The sequence below is a fragment of the Lampetra fluviatilis genome, chromosome 68, assembly GCF_964198595.1.
Source record: "Lampetra fluviatilis chromosome 68, kcLamFluv1.1, whole genome shotgun sequence".
Classification (NCBI taxonomy): Eukaryota; Metazoa; Chordata; class Hyperoartia; order Petromyzontiformes; family Petromyzontidae; genus Lampetra; species Lampetra fluviatilis.
Genome location: NC_136342.1, coordinates 5,533,892 through 5,553,193, shown reverse-complemented (window position 1 = coordinate 5,553,193; position 19,302 = coordinate 5,533,892). Strand labels below are relative to the sequence as shown.

The 19,302-nt window shown below is 54.1% G+C and overlaps 1 protein-coding gene across 4 annotated transcripts in view; it reads left to right on the top strand.

The window, feature by feature from the left end:
- Nucleotides 1-19,302, top strand: part of SETX (senataxin) — a 302,333-nt gene that overhangs the window by 229,383 nt on the left and 53,648 nt on the right. For 2 of the 4 annotated variants that reach the window (XM_078882999.1, XM_078882996.1), the window contains exons 1-4: nt 3,498-3,997; nt 10,790-11,106; nt 12,548-12,761; nt 14,758-14,873. In XM_078882999.1, coding sequence (XP_078739125.1) covers nt 10,798-11,106; nt 12,548-12,761; nt 14,758-14,873 — 639 coding nt within the window. In that variant the 5' untranslated portion in view covers nt 3,498-3,997; nt 10,790-10,797. Of the gene's footprint in view, nt 1-3,497; nt 3,998-10,382; nt 10,638-10,789; nt 11,107-12,547; nt 12,762-14,757; nt 14,874-19,302 lie in introns of those variants that run through there. The other 2 variants (XM_078882997.1, XM_078882998.1) reach the window with 2 other exon arrangements.

Below are 19,302 nucleotides of genomic sequence, written 5' to 3'. Positions count from 1 at the left end.
CCCCCCCCCCTGTACAGCCCGCAGCCGTCCCCGGCTGCAACAAAACCACAATAAAGGTGCATGACTCCCCAAACCCGTGTGTGCCTCGTGTAATTTTAACAAGAACAATGACAACCACAACAACAACAACAACAGGAAACAGGAAAAAAAAATAACCCGACGCACCCCCCCGAATAAATACCCCATTCCGCAAAACCAACATATATACACGCGCCCCGGACGCCTCCCCCCACCTTCCACAAGGGCCCCCCAACGGCTGACCTCACAAAAGTCTGCACGTTTTGGCGCGCGTTCTCGCGGCGGGCCCGTCACAAGGGCCCGTCCCGGCATGCTCAGTGGCGGTTGTTGACGGTCCGGGTGCGAGAGAGTCTGGCTTCGCTGCTGAGTGACCCCTGACCCCCCCGGGATGGGTTGGCGGTCGTGGACCCGTCACTCCTGGTGCACCCGGAGATGGAACAGTCGATGTCAGGTTAGGCGAAAGCAGCGACGTCGGGGAGTCGGCGGACCCCTCACACGTTTGGCCATGCGTGTGTGTGTGCGAACCACGGGGCGGCGCAATGAACGGTTTCAACCTGGAGGGGTGCACGTACCACCGATGCCTCCCCCATTTGACGCGTACACATTGCGGCCGCAAGACCTGTACGACCTCCACGGGCCCCTGCCACGGCCGTACCAACTTTGACGAGGTCGCCAGCGGCACCTGGGGACAGTGCAACCATGCCCTGTCCCCCGGTTTCCATTTGAACACATGTACCCGCCCCAGCCTAAGCCTCTCGTTCGCCTTCTGGCGGAGTTCAGAATTTTGCACGGCCGCTTCCCGCGCCTCAGTTAATTTGCCGATGTTAAATTTAACATTTTCGGACAATTTAGACTTCGCCTGAGGCGCCGAGAGCTTCAGCTGAGTCCAACAACTTTTCCGCCACCATAGCGTCCACCCCCTCCTCGTCCATCCGCGGAAAAGCTGCCTTCGCCAGGGCCAGGAGAGCCGTCCGGAAAGCCAGAGGCGATTCGGTGGCGCCCCGCTGGCGATCGTGAAACAGCTGCCTGCAGTCCGAAGGCGGCCCGTAGACAGCGGACAGTAGCTGCAGCGCCAAGTGCAGCGTGGCGCGCTTTTCTTTAGGCGCCGAGGTGAGGGTAGCCAGGGCGTCGTTGTCCAGCATCGCTGGCAGGGCGTGTAGTGCTTCACCGTCCGTCCAGTTCGCCATCTCCTGATGAGCGAGGAACCGTCTCTTGAAGCCACCCCAGTCACCGTCCGCGCCCACGAACTCTTTAAGAGGCGGCAGTCGCTGCTGTAACGCGACGTCTGTGGTCGTGGATCGCGCTCCGTCGTTCCCTGCACACGTTACAGTGTGGGCGCCGGTCGCACCGTTGTTGACGCGCTGGCCGGCGTTGATGATGTCACGGCTTCTGCTTGGCCCTCAGCAGTCACCTGATGCGGCCCGGCCCCGCCCGCTGCTCCCACTGTAGTGATGGCGGGAAATTTAACCGCGAGCCGCGTCGGGGTGGCGGGAAACGGCGCCGCGCGTCGGCTGCCGTCGTCGTCCCGCGCAACCCCTCCAGCCCCCAGCCGCGTGATCTCCTCCAATGTGGCGGCCGCAGCGTAGAGCAACTCCGCCAGGCAGGAGTGAGCCAGCCGAAGTCCCTCGGCCGACGCATCCCTCCCTTCTTGTCGTAGCGGCGCGGGTGTACTCGGCCCAGGCTGCTCCGATCCGACCTCGGCCATCTCTGGTGCCGATTCAGCCGAGGTGTCCTCCATCTCCGACTCCCTGGTACACGTCGTCCCTCGTGTGTCCATCGTTGAACGTTCACTTCTGATCCCAGATGTAGTAAGTATTCAGGAGGCTTTGACGACGGGGTCGGAGGCACACTTATTTATTAATACCAACTCGTGTACAGTAACGGGTACACACAACACTTGAAGGGGTATCGTCCCCTTCACTCGTCTATCAGGGAGACAAGACGTCTAACCCCGCTAACCTACGCCCGAGTCCTCCACTACGGAGCTAGGGGAGGCTACCTATCCCAGCCCTGGTCAAGTTGGGATCCCGGCACCCTGAGTCTCCAGACCGGCTCTTATAAGAACGTCAGTCTGGGCTCTCGGGGCCACGCCACCGGCTTGCCCTGGTCGGTCCTGACAAGGACAGCGAGCCAGGGGAGCTCCGGGGCCTATTCTAGCTGGTCTTCACTCTTCGCTGGTTAAAGCTAACACTCGACCTCGAGCCCTCCGGCTCACCACCTTTTATAGCACTCGGCCCCCGGGAGGGGCCCGTGGGGGATGTAGGTGCGGACGTCGGTGCGAGCACCTCCTTCGTGTACAGCCCTAACCACGCCCCTTGTGTTTGTTTCCCATCCCTGCCCATACATCTACACAATTACACCTCTACACATTGATACTGTGTCATTGACGACGTTTCGGTCGATGGGCCTTCTTCAGAGCACATATATTTTTTTATGTGGGCAGGGGGGGGGTATTAAAAAGGCACATGGACCAAAACGTCGCCTATTAACCTATTACCAGGCACATGCAGTTGAGTTAGTGAGTTGGTTGTGCAATGCGCGTGGTGGTGGTTGTGGTGGTGGTGGTGGTTGGGGAGCCAATGAGCGCTACCAGCGGTGTCAAGATCGGCCTCTGGAGGAGGAGGAGGCTCGTGAAGGACGCTGCTGCTACTGGGCAGTTCGAGGCAGTCGCCCTCCAGCAACAACGGAGGGGGGAGGAGCGACGCTCACAACAACGAGCGGAGCGCCGGGCGGCTAAAACACAGCGAGTTGGCACAGTAGCGGGCACAGGTGGTGGTGCATCTACCGGTCATCTCAGTCAGTCGACCCGTGGCACCTGCTGGGTCTGTCCCGAGACCTCCTGCACCTAGCCTGGCACAGTAGGGGTACAGCTGGTGTGCATCTACCGGTCATCTCAGTCATTCAACCCGTGGCACCTGCAGGGTCTGTATCGAGACCTCATCCATCTAGCCTGGCACAGCAGGGGTACAGCTGGTGGTGCATCTACCGGTCATCTCAGTTAGTCGGCCCGTGGCACCTGCAGGGTCTGTCCCGAGACCTGGTCAGCGAGCCTTCAACGCTTCACGTGATAGCCTCAAAGTGCACCTAGCCTGGCACGGGCGCCGTGGTGACGTCTCTGTGGTATCGGTGGGGGAGCGGTGGTGCAACGGTTAGCGCGCTGCGCGCTACTAGTGACGGCGATTATCTTGAACAGGTCCTGGGCCTCCCCTAGGTCGACTCGGCCTCCAATGAGTACCTGGTGCGGTGTGTAGTAAACATCGCCACTGGGGAGACAAAGGCGACCGGGCGTGCGCGCTGTTGGCCACCCACCCCCACGTGTGCCGTGCCGGCCGTCAAAGGCGCTGCTCGCTAACAGCACTTGCCCCTACAGCCTGTTACAGGCTACGCGGGCCACCTTTGCCTTTGCCTACAGCACTTGCCCCTAAATCCCCCTGGAGGCTACGCGGGCCACCTTTGCCTTTGGTGGCGGCCTCCGCCTCGTCACGTGGCTCGCCGCTCTGGCCAATCGCGAGCGCCCGGCCACGAGGGCGCTGCCGCTGCTGCCACAGCGCGAGCGCTCTTAGCCCGGAGCCGGAGCACGCGAAAGTGCCCCCAGTGCCTCTCTCTCTCTGTGTGGGTGTCTCTCTGTGTCTCTGTGTGTCTCTGTGTGTGTGTCTCTCTGTGGGTGTCTGTGTGTCTCTCTGTGTGTGTATCTGTGTGTTTCTCTGTCTGTGTCTCCCTCTCTGTGTCTCTCCGTCTCTCACTCTGTGTGTCTCTCTGTGTGTGCCTGTGTCTCTCTCTCTGTGTCTCTCTCCCTCTGTGTGTCTCTCCGTGTGTGTTTCTCTCTCCGTGTCTCGCTGTCTCGAGAAGTCGCGAGAGAGAGAGAGAGCGGCGAGAGTCGTCCCGTCCGGCGGGGCTGGATGATAGAAGTCGAGGAGGCGACACAGAGGCGCCTCTCTCGTCCGCGCCTATCGCCTGGGCCCTGCGCCGAGACCGCGCTGTGAGTTTACTTTTACACCGTGCACACTGTACGCGCCGTGCACACTGTACGCGCCGTGCACACTGTACGCGCCGTGCACACTGTACGCGCCGTGCACACTGTACGCGCCGTGCACACTGTACGCGCCGTGCACACTGTACGCGCCGTGCACACTGTACGCGCCGTGCACACTGTACGCGCCGTGCACACTGTACGCGCCGTGCACACTGTACGCGCCGTGCACACTGTACGCGCCGTGCACACTGTACGCGCCGTGCACACTGTACGCGCCGTGCACACTGTACGCGCCGTGCACACTGTACGCGCCGTGCACACTGTACGCGCCGTGCACACTGTACGCGCCGTGCACACTGTACGCGCCGTGCACACTGTACGCGCCGTGCACACTGTACGCGCCGTGCACACTGTACACACTCACGCGCCCGCACTGTAAACGGTGCGCGCGTGCAGCCAGTTGTATACTGTACGCGACTTTCAGAAAAGTTACCATCATCACCACCATCATCACCACCATCACCACCATCACCACCATCATCACCACCACCATCACCACCATCATCACCACCGTCATCACCGTCATCACCACCATCACCACCATCATCATCACCATCATCACCACCATCCTCATCCATGGTCAATCCACTGCTGGGCGAGGGCCTTCCTCTGCAAGCCGACGCCATAACAGTGCAACACTGTACTACAGTATAAAGCATGCACAGTCTATAGCATGCACAGTCTATAGCATGTACAGTCTATAGCACGTGCAGTACCGGTCCGCTACAACCCGGCTCGGATGAGGGTCCCATGGTGCTGGTCCCACCACTGAAACCGCATTGGGGCTCCGCAAGCCTCTCCTCAGCGTGCCTAGCAAGGCAATGTTGAATAATCCTTGCCAGCACCTTTCCCGGCACACTGAGGAGTGAGATGCCCCTATAGTTGTTACAGTCTGTGTGGTCCCCCTTCTTAAAGAGGGGGACCACCAGGGCATCCTTACAATCCTGCGGAACCGTCCAGTGGCTCAGACTGTTGTTATGATGTCATGTAGGGTAGTTTGCGCACAAACGCCACCCTCCCTGAGCATTTCGCTTGGGAGATCATCTCTGCCCGGTGCCTTTCCTGGTCTCAGACTCTGGATCGCCCTCAGTACTTCCTCAACAGATGGCACCTCAGCCAGCCACTCACAGGGGGTGACTTCCTCCAATATTTGAGGCACTGCAGCCTCAGCAGGGTCATCCCCAATTTGTCCCATGTTGTTTTCCAGGCTGAGGGATTCCCCTTCCCCCAGGACCTCAGAAATGCTCAGCAAATCTGCAAACCTGTTATTGGGGGTCGGAGATTGGATCACCGTTCTTTCCCCTAATGATGGTAATAGGTGTGGCGCTGCAGGTTACTTTTTTGATGGAATTAAATAGGGATTTGTGATCGCGGGCCATTGAAGCAGACTCCATCTCCTCAGCAACCCGCGACCACCACCCATCCTTGCAGCGCCTCACGGCTCTCCGAACCTCCAAGCGAAGGCTGCGGTAAGCCGCCTCATTCTTTGACGTGGGATGCTGTAGAGTGGGCCTGTCCCTTTTTCTCAAACTTCCTGAACACCTCCTCTTTCAGTCAGTCGGTCTCTGGGGAGGTCTGGACCGCGTACCCAAAGCAGCCATTGCAGCCCATTTACCCTCGACATCTGGAGGAGTGGGGGACGATGCCAACCCCAGCCGCAAGCGATGATTAAATTCTCGCTTGCAACTTTCATCAGCTAGCTGAGATCAGGCCACCTTAGGTTGGAATGGGGTCCTGGGTGTACACCCACCACCGGAGTGGAAGAATGGCAGGCGCATCTTACAGATGACAAGTCGATGGTTAGAGGGCAGATCAGCTCCACGCTAGGTCCTGGTGTCAAGGACATGGGCTCGCATCCGCTGGTCCATCACTATTTAGTCCAGCAGATGTTCTTGCTTGGACCCGGCATGCATCCATGATGTTGTGTGGATGCGCCGATGCCGGAACAGCGTGTTGGTAATTACAAGCCCATGGGCTGCACAAAAATCTAGCAGCCTCCTACCGTTGTTATTGAGCTTATCTGGTCCATGCCTTCCAATCACTCCAGACCAGGTGCCAGCATCATGACCAACTCGAGCATTGAAGTCGCCCAACAAGATGACTCTATCCCGAGGGGCCACTTCAGCCAGCACATGTGACAGGAGGTTATAGAAGGCATCTGACTCATCGGCCTTGCCTGCATCCCTCCACGGATGTTCGTCTTCGATGGGGGCATAAGTAACCACCACCACCACTCCTCGCCTCTGGTTGATAGGAAGGCGAGCCCAAGTAGCCTGGGGCTTACAGCTTCCCACACCTCACCGCCACACTCCCACGTCCCCTTAATTTTTTTGTTCAGAAGGAGAGCCACACCCTGTTGTTTGGCAATCTCCTGCCCCGAGTAGAGGACTTTCCACCCCTCATGGTGACAGGAGCCAGAGCTGGTCCAACGGACCTCCTGAATGCCACAGAGATCCAGGCGGTACCGGTCCAGCTCCCGACAGAGGAGTGAAAGCCTCTTCTCCGCAGTGAGCATTCGAACATTCTATGTGGCCACATGTAGTGGCTTTTTGTTGTTTCTGGAGTAGCCCCGAGGGTAAAGATTCAATCTCCTGGCTCCGCCAGATGGGGTTTGGCCAGGAGACATCATAGACGCCTGTCCCCCCGGAGCCTCCGGCACAAGCTTATAAATTTGATATTTTTAACGTGGTTTAGTGCTAATTTATTGAAGGTGGAGGGGTTACCAGCCCCTCGCACCCATCCAGAGCTCCCGATTAGCCGCTGTGGTGGTGTTGTATATGTTGGTTATCAAAATTTGTTATGTTGTATGCGTGCGTGGGTGAAATTATTATGTTGTATATGTGGGTTATGAATATTCAGTGAAAATAATAATAATCAAATGAAATTTGGCCAAATGTGTAATTATCCGGAAATATGTTAATTTATGTAATTATGCACATTTAATTATGCCAATTCGAGAGGTAATCGTAGTAATTATGCGAGTGGGTGTAATTATGATAATGCAAGTCGTTATGATAACCAGACCCCGCCGGAATAAGGCAATTAATCGTATGCAGTTATGCAGGTGTGGTGTAAGTATGCAAGATTAACTTAGATTAACTCGGCATCGTTGTCTAGGTTCGTCTCATTCTCGCTTTAACATTCCCAGAGTGGGTATTCGTGGTTATATTTTAGGTCCCCGGTTCACCCCGTTATCGCTTTAACATTTACTGAGTATGTATTAGTGTGTTTATTAAGGTCACCAAGTTCAGATCTCAACGCAGAAGCAGATCTTATGCATAGATTTCAGGAAAGAATCACACAACCACTTCTGTATTAATCAATTTGTTACTAATTCAACCTCAACTATGATATAGTATGCGAACTGTCAATCCCGGAACGTCAACACGGCATCAATACAGTATCATCAACGATTGTCTGATTTCACTTTGACAACGGCACATGGATCCCGCATAACGCGATGGTTGTTAGTGAGAGAGAGAGTCGTTAAAATATGCAAATACTATGCTAAGAAAAACCTTAACGTTAATGAATGATTATACTCAATATTGTTCACGCAGTACCGCACTCCTTATTGATCATACGCAACCCTTATCACGTTGTTAGCACCTTGGGTCACGGGACAGTTGAATATTCTGTAGAGGATGCGAGTACGTGCGGCGATTATGACTGAAAGATACTTGAAAGATTATACTGCGATAAAAAAACACAATCAAAAACAGTTATTATTCTTAAAGGCACCAATCTCAACAGATACATCGGCAGGTTATCTGACAACAGAATGGCTCGGAGTAAGGGCCTGCGACGGTGCTCCTTTTCCGAAGATCGTTATCTTATACCAAGTTTACTAATTGGGGACCAGATCACCTGATAAGGATCTGGTGGGCCACCACTCCCCACGTGAGCGTGGCTCGGCGGAAGGAGGTGCCAAGAATCAATTCGTATTGATGGATCTGTTGGGAATTTATGCGATTAAGAGTACAGCCCACTAAATATTAAAGATAAAAATTACGAATACTCTTATAAACGACGGATGGCCATCACTCGTTGTGATGCCGTCACAGCCACGGATGGCTTATGGGTTCGAGTGTGTTTGAGTGGTAAGAGTTGTCTTGAATAGTCAGTGTTCGGAGTCGGTTCTTTATGTCAAACAGACGCCTGGTGGTCGTGTGGTGAGGGGGCGGTGCGCGTCATACGTATCAGTCGCTCCCCTGTCACCGTGGTGAACTGGTTCGGATGCCCGTTGATACGCTGTCGCAGTTCGGAACCCGGTCGGTAGGTGGCGCCCACAGCTCGCTCGCAGCGTGCAGTGTTGGGTCGTCGACCAGGGTGAGCACGGAGCCTCGTCGCCAAACCGCGATTCTCACCACTCCGGCGGCAGCAGAGACCTCCGACTCGGCAGAGGTTGACCCACGCAGGCCGAGTTGAGCTGTCAAGCGGGTCTTGCCCGCCTGCAGAGGAGATGGGGAGCCGCTTGAGTCGAGCCCCGAGAGCCGGCTCCGGTGAGCCGATCGAACTCGGCTGAGTCCCAGACGAGCTGAAGATGAGTCGAGCCGACCCGCTGGTCGAGCTCGCTCCTGAGTCGACCCTCCCGGTCGAGCTGGTTTCCAATGCTCAGGGTCCTCTCTTTTATGTCGAAAAATCCCTTTTGGATCCTGCCCACAAGGCGGGGTTTCTTTCGATTTTTGTTGTGTCAGGATCTGTCCGTAGGTAGGTGTGTCCATGTGTGTGTCCGTACGTCCGTATGTCCTTGTGTGCATCACCCACGGTATATTCCGTTGTCATACTCCCTCCATAAAATCCACGAGCAAACAATCAGATGTTACAAATTGCCTCACAGTCGTCTCTCTGTCTGGGTGCGATATTATCTCTTGTCTGGCCTTCTTCTTGAACCATAACACAGACGTTACAAATCGTCTCACAGGCGTCTTTGTCCGTGTTGCACGACCTGGAGGGAGGGGCAACACTCCCTCCGACCCTCACCGACGCACAAAGAAATGGTTAAAAAGTTTTAACATTTGTCCCTTACCATTTCACAGTTATGATTCTGTATGTAACCTAAGGTCTGTCGTTTCCCATCGTGGTGCTTGACTCAAGTGGAGGTGTTTCCCCGAGCGTATACACACTCCTATCCCGCGCTGCGGGGATACAAAGATGGCCGGGATCTCCCTTTCTCTCCGACCCTGGGTTTAACATCACTCTTTTATTATGTATTTTATATTCGACCTGGTGGTGATTCATCCCGCATATGCTTCGGGTCGACTTATATAGAAAGTATTAAAGTATGGAAATAACATTTCATATCAATAACTTTAGCCTACCTTGTTGTTAAATTCCGACTTTAACGTTACTTTAATAGCAATACAGAATAATTGAGCTTTTTGTCTTAACTAGGCGAACGCGAACTTCTGGTGACCCCCACAGCCTTGTTGTTCAGCTGAGTCTGCATCCTTGAGAGATACACAACACTCTTATTCTCGTCTCACTGTGTCCATCCAACCTTCTGCTCTGGGAGTGTTATTCTTAATCAGCTCCCTCGCCTGTGCACACAGCCTTGAGCTGACCCACTTCCTTGGCCTTTTTGGGTTTATCTTTGCTCCCTCAGCTGCAGGAGGACAAGGCGTATTTCTACCTCCTCCCTGTGTGCACGTGTTCCAATTAGCTCGGAATCCCTAAACACACAATCAGTGATGATTCCTGGCTTTCTGTGGTTGTGATTTAGACAAAGGCGCCTCTGCTTCCTTCCATTGCCTTTGAGTTGACACTGCCCTATTATTCGCCCATGTGCTGAGGTCATAGAATTCGTTTTGACTTCAGTAATATTAACATTCAGTATTGGATTAGCAAATGGGCAATGGTTCATTGATGTAGCTCGCAGCCTGGTCTCCAATTTGAGCGAGCGCGAGGATCGATAATTTAGCCTACTCTGTTGTTGAATTTCGAATTTTGACGTTACTTTAAAACCATGCAGGATGGTTGGGCTTTTTGCCTTAACTATGTCTGGCTGACTCTCCCACTGTCTCTGCCGCCTGCACGGGTGACATGTGCCCATTCATCAGGCCTTATCTTTCCTTGAAGCAAGGTTGCAAATTCTGCCATCCTAACCCTCCTCCAGTTCATTACTTAACAACACCTGGTGTTTTGCAGTTTGCTGCGCTTTGGTGTGTTTTCATTCATTATATATCAATTTTGGAAGACACAAACGCCCTGAGGGGAAAGGCCAATCAGAATTGGCCCTCCCGCCCCCCACAGCACTGTCCACGACAACGTTGCTCGTCCGGCACCACGGGGAGGTAGGGGGGGTTGTTTTTGCCAGACATGAAACTACACACACTACACCACACATGCTACACTACACATGCTACACTACACGCACTACACTACAAGCACTACACTATACACACTACACTACACACGCTACACTACGCTATTATATACTACTACACTATTATACACTACTACACTATACACTACACTATACACTATCATACAAAATTTAAAACTAGTTTCTTTAGAACTGCTTTATGTGTTGAGTTTGTTGTCCTTCCCCCGCACCTCCGAAGAGCGTGGTTGGCTCTACATTACGGTACCAGCGAAGTTTGATGTCTACGCGCGCAGCGCAAAATTGTTGTTGCCGCTCTGCATCCACGTCAGCCGCACGACAGCAGGAGGAGGAAGTGACTGCCTCCCTTAAGTCCTCAAATTAAATCTGCCTCTCCTCTCTTCCACGTCCCACAGCAAGCACCATGAGCACCTGCCACTGGTGCACCCCGCAGCAGCAGCAGTACTGGCTGCAGTGCGGCGACGACTCCGGCGCGAGCACGCGGCGCGACGGAGGCGATGAGGGGGAGGACGACGCCGACACCGACGACGACGACGCCGACGGAGGGCCGAGCGCCGACGCGGTGCGGCTGCTGCGAGCGTACGCGCGGGGCCGGCTGCCCGAGCGGCGGGCGCTGGCCGCCGAGGAGGACCTGCAGTACTGCCGCGACTGCCTCTCCGAGTACCACGGCGCGCGTGCCATCCTGCTCTCCGCCTCGCCACACCTCCGCCAGGTGAGGGAGTTGTGCCGGCGGACAGGGCCCAGGTGGGTGGGGAGGGAGGGTACTCACTCGGCTATGCGGTCTGGTCATCCTATAACGGGGCGGTAGTAGTAGCTACCGCTCTTACCCTGAAGTAAAATATTTTTTATTTTACTAGGTAAGGCCGATTGAGCTGCTATATCGCTCTTTTTCAGAAGCGACCTAGCCATCACAAGTGATTGCCAGGTAGCCCAAACTTTGTCGGGCTATCACAAATGATATTACAAATGATAGTCCGAAGTGGCTCATCCTCACGTGGAAGTTTATAGCAGCAGCCAAATCCTCTAAACGCGTGATGTCAATTCTAAATGGGGAGGGGGAAAACCTGGAGGACTTGGATAAAAATCCATGCGACCACCACGGGGATAGAGAGAGAGACACCGCAAACGCCAAATATACAGCGGGCGTCAGGGTCGGGATCAAACCCACGACCTTCCTGCATACCGAGGCGGGGGGAGTAAAAATCTCCTAGCCACCGTGGCACCTTCATGAATGTTACTTCGATTGTTTTGGCTGCTGTTAATTTCCACGTGGTGATGATGATACAGATAGTCCCCGAGTTACGATGGTCCGACTTACGATATTTCGATCTGGCGATAGTGATTCCACAAAATTGTAAAATATTTTAAATTTCGAGCGGCAGGCAAACGCAGTAGCGTACGAATCTTGGTGAGTACAGTACAATATGATGCGTTACGATACGTTCAATGCATGTATGATACGTAGCTTTAGCGATTACATTTTAGGGTTACCACGATGCGATACGTTCAATGCATGTTGAAAGTTTTTATAGCAGATAGGATTGTTTCCTGAAAAAACTTTCTATTAAATTGCAGTTCATATAGGTAGGCTAACAATTTACTTTGGTTTTTTTTACTTTACATTTTACTGTGCAATACAGTATTGTAATGAATAAATACAGTATATTGTTTATACAGTACGGTACTGTAAATTGCTCTGTTTTGCTAAATTATCACCTTTCTTTAAGACTCCTGGGTAGGCGAGGCCATCTTCGACTTACGATATTTTTGACTTACGATAGAGGACTACCTGTATACAGCAAGCATTGTGAGCTGCTGTCATTTGTGGCAGAGCTAATAGCTCGGTGGCTCTTACCCAGTAAAATAAAAATGTGATTGTTATTTATTTTTAGTGATTTTCTTACCTTTCCTATACTTTGCACTCCCACCGTGTTTTTGTGTCGTGTTTGTCGTTGTAAATTTTCTGACCCTCGTGTGCCACCCCCACTTAACGGAACATCTGTGATAAACAAAGAGCTTTACGGTTCATCGGATTCTTCCTCCGGTACAAGCAGAGGTTGCCGATTCTGAAACGCAACAACAACGATGACGGCGACGATGACATATGACGAATAAAGTCACTGTTGGCGCCTTGACCCCTGCTTCTGCCGCAGCCACTGTGGCTGCTGGAGGAGGCTCGCGTGCTCAGGCAGCTGCGGTCGTTGCTGGAAGGGACAGGCGGCGGCGATGATTGCCACGGTAGTGACAGTGGTGGTGACGACATCGAGCTGGTCACCGCGTACTCCGTCATGGAGCTGCAGGCCTCGCTCAAGCTGCCCTTCATGGAGATCCTGCAACACGCCCACCTGCTGCTCAACAAGGACACGTGTGCGTGCATGTGTGGGCATGCGTGCGTGTGTGTGTGACGGGGGGTGGATTCTTGTGTGTGTGCGTGAGATGGGCGGTGTACCTATGTTTGTGTGACGGGCGGTGTGTCCGTGCGTGTGTGTGCGAGGCAGTGTGTGTGACGGGTGGTGTGTGTGTGTGCGTGCGCGTTTTTGTCCGTCAGTGTGTGTTTGCATGTGTGTGTGCATGTGTCCGTCCATCTGTGTGTGTGTGGTGGGCAGTGTGTTTGCATATGCATGGTGGGCAGTGTCTGTGTGTGTTGTTGTGGCGGTTCTGGGCCTCTCCTAGGTCGACTCGGTCTCAAATGAGTACCTGGTGTAGCGGTGTGTAGTAAACATTGCCACCCACCCCCTCGTGTGCCGTGCCGGACTTCATAGGTGCTGGCTAACAGCATTTGCCCCAACTTGCTGTTAAGGCTCCACGGGGATGGTGGCAGGTTAATGGACACATTTATACTTGCACAATCTCGTGAACAGTTTCATTAAATTCTAGATTTGAAGCTTTCGTGACTGCAAGGATTCATATTCTTAGGTTTTTTCGGTAAAGTCACGTAGGTAAAACATTAAAATTAATAAAAGTAAAATAAAATAAAAATCACGACGAATGAGGGTACCCCTATGGGCTCCCCCTTGTCACCAGTGATAGCCAACATGTTCATGGAAAGTTTGAATCAGACGCCATCCAGACATCCACCCTGCGTCCTTCCCTGTGGAAGAGGTATGTGGATGACACTTTCGTCATTTGGCCACATGGCCTCCCAGCATTGAATCACTTCTTGGACCACATCAATTCCAGACACCCATCCATCAGATTCCCCATAGAAGTGGAGAAAGATGGTAAACTACCATTCTTAGATATTCTGTTTGAGCGGAGACCTGACGGATCCTTGGGACATTCTGTCTACAGGAAAGCCACCCACACAGATTCCTACTTGAAACCTGATTCCCACCACCACCCATCTCAAAGAATTCTCATCAAAAATCTATACCACAGAGCTCATTGCATTTCTGACCAACACCACCTGCCCAGTGAATGTACATCGGGTCCTCAGGATGAACGGATACTCTGACCGCACCATCCGCCAAGCTGTTTCTCCCACCATACAGAAACAGCCACATGAAACTCCGATCAAAACTATCACGTTGCCATACATAGCAGGCGTGACCAAAAAGATCTCCAAAATTCTAAACAAACATAAGATCCAAGTCCGATTCAGTACAGTACGTAAAATCCGTGATCTAATTCCATCTGTGAAAGATGTCATTCCTGACTTACAATACCCTGGAGTCTACAAACTGAGTTGCAGTTGTGGTGATTGCTACATTGGAGAAACGAAACGTCATATCTCTGATCGTGCCCGCGAGCACAAGTCAGATCTGAAACACGGCAAAACTCAGTCCCATTCGGAGCAGCCGCACCTTTACATCAGCCGCACCTTAACAACTCTTAGAACCTCCCAGTTCAACCAGTCTACACAACAAAGACTCATTCCTGGCAGCAGTTTCAGCCTCACCACCTCTACATAACCAAAGCCTCAGTCCCATTTACACGCACCTTTACTTCAGCCTCACCTTAACAACTCTTTTCAACCAGTCTACACAACAAAGGCTCATTCCTAACAGCGTGCTTCAGCCGCACCGAACCTCACAATATTAATATCCAGGGCCTACCTTGGCTTCTCCCACCCTCAACCAGTATATATACAAGGACTGTTTTCTTGGAATTTCTCTTACTTGATACAGCTATCGTGCTGTGATGGTTCCACCTGAAGACGGAGGCTTGTGTTGCCTCCGAAACGTCGTGATTTTTATTTTATTTTACTTTTATTAATTTTAATTGAATTTTTTTATCTACGTGACTTTACTGAACAAACCTAAGAATAAGTTTCCTTAAATACCCACGAATGTTACTTGAATAGTTTTCCTTCTCTTCTCTTTGTTGGGTCAATCGGTGGCTGCGTCGTTGTTTGGACTCGCAGGCAGCCTGTTTGTCCAGGGGCTCGACCGGCTGCAGGGCGTCCACCACCCCTTCAAGGTGGACTCGGATGACAAGCTGCCCGGCATCTACCTCCTGTTCACCCACCCCAGCGAGATGGTAAGTCGGACGCGAGTTTAACACCTGGTAGTAGTGCTTTCGCGACCACGATAAGAGGATTTTTTTAAGTTAGATCGCGTAAATATAAATGTGCATGGGTTAAACCCGCCTCCACCACCACCCAACGCAGCCAATTAGTGAGGTTCTATCACGTGAACAAAACGCGCCAATTTGTTACTAGTACAGCACTAACCAGTTGTGTGTTGCAGAGTAAACCCTCTACTACATTCACATTTATAGTGTGGTGTATTGTGTATACTAGTCCAGCACTAACCGGTTGTATGTTGCAGAGTAAACCCACTGCTACATTCACAATTATAGTGTGGTGTATTGTGTATACTAGTGTAGAGAACTAGTCAACGACGACTCAGAGACGACGTGAAGGTTAAGGGCTTTCGCCGGAAGGTTTATTAAGATATGGCAAATAACACATGGGTGTAACAATTTCCCAGGGGTTAGGGGTCCCGGGCTCGGTCCCACTGGTTCCCGACACAGCCGGCTGCCCCGTGCTGCCTCCTCTGCGCCGGCCGTGTGTTCAGCAACACGGCCGACCGAGGAGCGCAGCTACCTCCAGCCCTGGCGCTGTGCTATCCCCAATTCCTACCCCCTTGCTCCTGGCTCCCCATTCCACCCTACTCCGACCCTAGATTCCAGCTACGACCCCGCTTACGTCATGGGGTGCGCCACCTTAGGTACTAGAGGAGACATGATGTCATTGTGCCGTCCAGCGCGCATGACATCACGTCCCATGACGCCACTTCCCTATTTTACTCTTCTACATTACCCCCCCCCCACCCCCCGTGAAAAAAAAACAGCCGACCCGGCTGCAACCACAACGTAAGCGGGGCCCAAACCCGGACTGAAGGCCGAACAACTAACAAAATGCTTGTGCCTGAAGGCAAAACCGGTTACTAGAAATAAACTCAACCTTAGGGCAGCACGGCACCAAAGGCACAACAACACAAAAAACAGAGAGAGAACGAAGGCCTCTTCTGCCCAGCAGCGCCTTACTGGCGCCGGGCCAGGGCCTGCTGAACAGCCACAAAGGCCATCACCGGAGCCGCATCCCCCTCGTGTAGCGTCTGCCGCCCGTGCAGGTGGTCCGTTAGCGGGCGACGGGCCCACCGCCGTGGCCTCCGGTGGCCGAGGGGTCTCTACTTGGGAGGGGCCTGGGGGCACACACACAGGGCGGACGTCGCCTCCGTCAACGAGACCCGGCCGGTCAGGCACGACGGATGCATCACCCACCAGCCGCTCCGGGAGTGGGGGTGGGTCCCCCAGGCTATATGGTACATAACGCTTGAGCCGGGACGGCTGCACAATCCACCGCTGGCGACCGAACCGAATCCGGATGCGCTGCGGTCGTCGGACCTCCACGGCCTCAACGGGGCCCTGCCAAGGGCGATGTAATTTGGGAAACGTGCCAATGGGAACCTGGGGGAAATGTAGCCATGCCTTTTGGCCCGCCACCCACGGGACACCAGCTGCTTGGTGTTTGGGCAGGCACTCATTAGCCGCCTGCCGGCTGGCGGAATTTTCGGTAGCGGCCTGCCGTGCCTCGCGCAACCGGTCAAGTGCGACCTTCAAAGGGACCGGCACCGCCGACCCCTTCCTGGAAGACCCAACGTCCATCTGGACATTCACTGGGGGTTCCGGTTCCCTACCGTACATCAAATAAAAAGGCAAAAATCCCATTGAGGCGTGAGGGGCCAACCGATATGCCGCCAAGACCCCCGGGACGAACAGGCCCCAGTCCGACTGGGACGTGTTCACGTGGTGGCATAGCATGGACCTGAGGGTGCGGTTCAACCGCTCTACCATCCCGTCTGACTGGGGGTGGTAGGGCGAGGTGCGGATTTTCTTGGTGCCCAGGAGGTCACACCTCCTTGAGAAACCTAGACGAGAAATTCCACCCCTGGTCAGTTAACAATTGTTCCGGCGCGCCCTTGTCCAACACGTACCCCTGGACGAACGCCTTGGTGATAGAGGAGGCCGACTGATTAACCAAAGGCCACGCCACAGGCCAACATGTGAGGTACTCTACGCCCACCAAGAGGTATTTATGGCCCCGTTGGGATGCAGGGAAAAAATGTCGAACGCCACAAGCAAATTAACGCGAGAAACCCGGATGGACTGCAGCGGGGCCCGGTCCTGGACAACTGGGGCCTTTCTCCGCACATAGTCGTGGCAACCCTTGAAAATTAGCGCCACGTCACCCTCTACACCCGGCCAGTAATAGTCCCGCTTAAGGGTCAATAAGCTCTTGTGGTAGCCAGGGTGCATAAACTTCTCGTGAATGGCTCGGGTTAATTTTCCACGCAGGTTAGTGGGCACAACCACACAGTAGCATCCCAACGCATGAGGAGACGGTCATGCACGGTGATCGCCGGGGCCGCCAACGAAGCTGAGCTCCGGGCCTTACGCCCAACGCAGAGAGGAATCCTCCATCTGCAAGCTGGACCATAGCTCTCTGGGGAGTCCTAGGCCGAAATCCGCAGGCAACGCCGCACCTGGAGGGGTGGCCGCCTCGGCCGAAGCGACCAATTGGGCCGCGGCGTCCCCTGGGGCCTTGCAACGGCGAGAGTCCAGGGCGCAAGCACACCTGCCGCCTGCTGGCAATCTGGATAAACCGTCCGCATTTCTATGCTGTGCCCCCTTCCTGTGGGCTATGTCAAAGGGGTAATCTTGGACAGCTGACCCAAGGGCTGGCTAATCCTCAGCGAATATTGTAGGGCCGCATGGTCGGTTCAGACCGTAAACCATCTGCCGTACAAGTAAGGCCTATATAACGGAACAAAACACTATGGGCAGCAGTTCCCTCCGGGTGACACTATCGCTGTTCCGTCGGGGACCGAACACGACTTCCGTATGCCACCACCCTCTCAACCCCATCGACCACCTGGGCCAGGACTGCTCCAATGCCCATGTCACTGGTATCGGTGTCGAAGGAATGGTTTAGAAAAATAGGAGTACCCCAAGGGCGGCGCATCTGCCAAGGCCGTGCGAAGCACCGCAAAAGCAGCGTCCTCCTCCGCGCCCCAGTGAAATCTTTGGCCTTTGGCGGAGAGTGCATGCAGCGGCTTCGCAATTGTCGCAAAATCGCGAACAAACCGACGATAGTACGATGCGAAGCCGACGAAGCTACACAACTCCACGACAGATGTGGGAGTCGGCCACGTCCAGACACAAGTCGTTTTCTCCGGATCCGTGGCGAGACCTGACGTACTAACAATGTGTCCCAAATACTTAATCGATGGTTGTAGCAAATGGCATTTCTGGGGTTTAAATTTAAAGTCCGCAGCACGCACTTTGACGAACACAGACTCAAGGGGTTGCAAGTGCTCGTCAAACGTATGGCCAAAAACAATGACGTCGTCCAAGTAAATTAAACAAGACTGCAGCCCCGCCAAGACCATCTCCTTGACGCTGGAAGGTGGCTGGGGCCGAATGAAGACCCATATTAAGACGATTGAATTCGAACAACCCCTGGGGCGTGCGGAACGCTGTCTTGGGTCTAGATGTCTCGTCCAGTTGCAACTGCCAGAAGCCGGAGAGCAAGTTTCGAGTCGAAAAAAACCGCCTTCCTGACGGCATTTACACACATTCTTGGTCAACAAGAATTCGAATGGGTATTCTAGACGAAAAGTCGGTCTCCAAGAGGCATGGGACTGCCAAGGTCTTGGAGACCAAAATAGGCCCGGCCAACTCAATCTCGTCAACCCGAACCGATGTTATAACGTGGCCCAAGATGTCTAAACTGCTGCCGTTCGCGGCGACACAAACCCCACGAACCGGCCTTAATGGACTCACGCTGCGGGGTAGTAGCTCGAGGATGGCCTCCGAAATAATAGTGGCAGATGCACCCGTATCCACCAAGAAGCGAACTTCCACCCCTTGCACGCATCCCGCCACCGCTGAGGAGCCAGCAGCCGCCGCCCCCATCCGGTGCGCAAGCACGTCCCACCACCCAGTGGGTGACAACGATGGTGCACCCGACCCCTCAAGGACAACCCCATGACGATGGGCCCTAGCCCCACTAGATGCATGAGGTGAGGGGAGCGGCCGTGCGGGTGATACGTCGCGACTCGCCTGGGGTTCGGGGCCCGATGCTGACGAGGGACCGGGAGGGGCCGGAGGCTGCTTGTTGAAGGCTCCCGGGGCATTCCGGCAGCCCCGCTCAATGTGGCCCTGCTGGCCACAGCGGACGCAGGCCACAGTGGCAGCGTCCTGCGGATAGGAAGGTCCCGGCCGCCCCCGCTGCTCCGGACGGCAACCACCCGCACCCCTCCCGCGACGCTCTGGATTTGCCAGGGCCGCGAGGGTGTCCACTCCCTGAGAGACGGCTCCCCCCTCTGGTGCCGGGACCCCCGCGCCATCCGGGGCTGTTGGCGGAGGGAGAGGTGCGTCTGAATGTTCTCGGCCACCGCCA